Source organism: Argentina silus (assembly GCF_951799395.1).
Source record: "Argentina silus genome assembly, chromosome: 7".
NCBI classification, from domain to species: domain Eukaryota; kingdom Metazoa; phylum Chordata; class Actinopteri; order Argentiniformes; family Argentinidae; genus Argentina; species Argentina silus.
The window spans coordinates 23,802,099-23,805,624 of record NC_139661.1 but is presented as its reverse complement, the minus strand read 5'-3'; the positions used below and the strand labels follow the sequence as shown (position 1 = coordinate 23,805,624).

General features: G+C 44.9%; 1 protein-coding gene across 1 annotated transcript in view; it reads right to left on the bottom strand.

Annotated features, from left to right (window-relative positions):
* The window catches only part of tbx5b (T-box transcription factor 5b), a gene marked incomplete at both ends in the record, with an annotated part of 9,989 nt that extends 6,463 nt beyond the window's left edge, over positions 1–3,526 (bottom strand). The window contains 4 exons of the mRNA XM_083672677.1: positions 564–711; positions 2,196–2,315; positions 2,679–2,773; positions 3,386–3,526. Coding sequence (XP_083528803.1) covers positions 564–711; positions 2,196–2,315; positions 2,679–2,773; positions 3,386–3,526 — 504 coding nt within the window. The remainder of the gene's footprint in view (positions 1–563; positions 712–2,195; positions 2,316–2,678; positions 2,774–3,385) is intronic.

Here is a 3,526-nt window from a genome sequence, read left to right as displayed (position 1 = left end):
TAACCCCTCTAACCCCCCTAACCCCCCTAACCCCTCTAACCCCCCTAACCCCCCTAACCCCTCCCTAAATGACCACAGACCCAATGGAAACATGCATCTCCTCTACCGTGGCAGACTCAAGCAACTCCAGACTGTATGAAAGTGATACTATAATTCTGAATATTAACAAAAACGTTCCTTTGGACATCCGCTAATGAAAATCTCCCATTTAAAACCAGAGGACTTCAGCATTCAGTCTACCACCAGTGAAGTCCATATCTACTACTCTCTACTCTTAGGCTCTCTTCCTCAACATTGTAACGTATTTCTTAGTAACTGGCAATTTCATAAAAGCATGTTTTCTTTGTTACTACACACCACAATAGCCACACACTAGGTCTAGATCTATAGGCCTGCTCAGATAGTTGGTTGGCTATTATGTGAACAGAAGTGTTTAGGCCCTACCTGAATACCATGCCTATGATGCCATGCCTGTCCCAAAAGTACACAAAAAGTACGCACGAATCCCAGGTATTCGGCCCCGAGCTGAAACTGTCTCTCTGTTCCAAAACAGCACAACTCACGTGTCCGAACGGGTCCAGGTGGTTGTTGGTGAGTTTCAGCTTCTGGAAGGACACGAGCTGGCGACTCCAGTGCGCGCCGGTGGCGGGAGAGTCGGGATGCACGTTTAGCCTCCCGGGCATCGCGGGCTCCGCCTTCCCCGTTACCGACCTAAGGTAGTAGGAGACGGAATGGAAGGAACATAGTCTGTCCACGGTCACGCAGAGTGTCAGTTGTCCCTGGTCTGACCCGGCTGTACACTATACTCTCCCTCTCGCGCTGTCACAGACCTATCCGCGTCACTGGCGCTCCGCCGCCGGCGGTACAGCTCGCGCTATTATTAGACAACAACATCATCTGTGTTTAAACGAAGCTTTTAAAGCACAAAACCGCAGCTGGCGCTCGGCTATTTGTCCATTATCAATGCATCAGGCTATTAATTATCCAGAGAGGCGTTAATTAGAGCGATTATACAGTACATGTATGTTAAAATGGGCGCACGTTTGCAGATATATTTTTCTCCATCACGTTCATAACAGGCCAACTGCTCTGGTTCATTTGGAAGAAGCTGTTCATGGCATATGTGCGTGTCTTTTTTTCTGGATATGACTCCCTCATTTGAAATCTGGCAGAAGAATGCCTCCAACTGACATAAACTGGATCAAACTGGCAAACATGTTTACTGAAGTTATGCTATTCAGTTTCTGTCACATGAGACAGGACGATGACAGAGCACGGTTGATATTTACTAACAAATGACATTCCTTGGAGGGGATTCATGAGCCGCAACGGAATTTCCACCTCCTTTCATATTACCATTGGTTGTTATAAAGGTCTATTATATCATATACTATATTAACAAGTGTACAGTAAACATGTTGTCCCCCATGAATCAGTGTCATTTTGTAAATGCCGCATCTCTATGGCAACGCGTCATTCACCCAAGTTTCGCCCAAATGATCCTAGTGGTGTCTGAGACATCGCGTGTGACATAGGAACGGACAGGCCCGGTCCACAGTCCCCTGTGGGATCTCATCGTGGGGGACAATTATCACATAAAGGACAGGAAAGGACAGGAGGATACCACTCGTCACACGATAGGCATCAGAGCTAATCCGTCTACATCCTCCCCGTGAACCTTCGCACTGAGACTGAACTCGCAGGCAGACGCAGGCGGGCACGGGGGGCACGCGGGCAGCGGGCAGCGGGCTCGCACGGGGAACTAGGCCACGGGGATGGGATATGCTGACGTCACTGGAGCGTTACAGCATCCAGGTCTCCGGTCCTGGTTCTCTTTCTAACCACAATGTTCAACATGGAACTTCATTCAGTCAACCTCTCTTGGTTAGTATTGGGATCAAATGTATTTTTCCAGAGAGACCTGTAGCTTATGCCTATATGGCAGGCAGCAGGGACATAGGCTATTACAAATAATTACCCTACAAATGTTCAAATCAAACACATTAGGGCTGGGCCTGCTGCTTAATTCTGTGTCAGACTGTGTTATAGTCATCCCTGCCCACTCCTGAATACTTGAAAGAATCGAGCACATTGCTTTATCTTGCCTTTCGATTGGATGGAATTTCCCGATATATTGCAATTATCCTATGACAAGTATCTCTAGCCGGAGGAGGCCAGACCGGCGGCCGACCTACCATTTATTATCAGCGAATTTGTAGCGGTGGTCGTCCGCGGGCACGATGTCCATGAGGAGGATGTACTTGGTTTTAGGGTTCAACCCCGTGACTTTCACTTTGTAGCTGGGGAACATCCGTCTGTGCGAGAGGAAACACAAACAGGAACATGGATTTTCTCTTTTATTAGACGTGTAATAAAAAGCATTTCTGAAAGAACATTTTGGCCGATAGCCTAATATTGGCCTACTTGCCATCAACAAGACCATGTTCGAAATATCGTTTGTAGGCCTATGGCATTATGGCATTATGGCAATAGTCTACTTTTCTTTTGATAGCCTACATATATCGTCAATAAATATGCACTGTTTTTAATTTTCATCTCATTGGTAGAACAGCTTGCGCGTAGGCCTAGTTATGCAGACCTTTTAATAATACCATTGACCTTATTTTAAAATTAGTTTGTACATTGTATTTATATTGATTTGGTGTTTTTTAGCCCACCTTCCCGCCTTGGTGATGATCATTTCTGTTCCGACGTGGTCAAACTTCGTCCACAGTTCCCGTTCGTGCAGGTAGACTTTGATCGCCTCCATGCCCTTCATTGAAAAAGAAGACAGGCTATTAACTTTCTGTGTTTGCATTTTATTTTTCTTGAAATGAGACTAAGCAGTTATCGTTGCTTAGCTACTTTATAATAATTATATAATAATTGACGAAAAGTCATAACAGGCCCACATGTAATTTATCAGTGCCAAAGCTCTTTAATTTAAATGACCAAATGTGAAAGACCCAAACCAAACGGTTTTATTCTGCTTGTCACTCTCAGACTTAGTTCAGAGAAGGTAGTGAGTATGAAGGTTTCACTGACGCTTTGTTAGGCCTCTTGAAAACAATTAGTTTGAAGCATTATGTTCCAATTCACGCAACTAAATTAATATTCCATATCTTATTTAGTGGGTTGTTTTCTAAAGCTTTATAATTAAACCAACATAATGTCGGCCTAAAGCCTAAAGCCTACATGTTTTAGCAATTGTTTCCTTTATCAATTTACAAAAAGGATGCAAATAATAGTGATAGACGGCTCGCACATGTTTATGATATAGCCTGTGGCGTTGTGGAGTGATGGTTGTTGGAAAGCAAGTCTAAAAACATCTTAAACATGATTTGATACCTTTTTCTCAAACATCATCGATATTTTCTCGTCTCACCTGCTGTGTGCACGTGGTCTGTGGTGACGGTGGCGAGCTGAGCGCGCGGGTCTGATTCTCCGGTTTGTTCTCTTTTGGCAAATCCGTACAGTCGGTATCCGCGCGCTCTGGAAGGGCGAACGGGTCCCCGCCGTTAGCCAT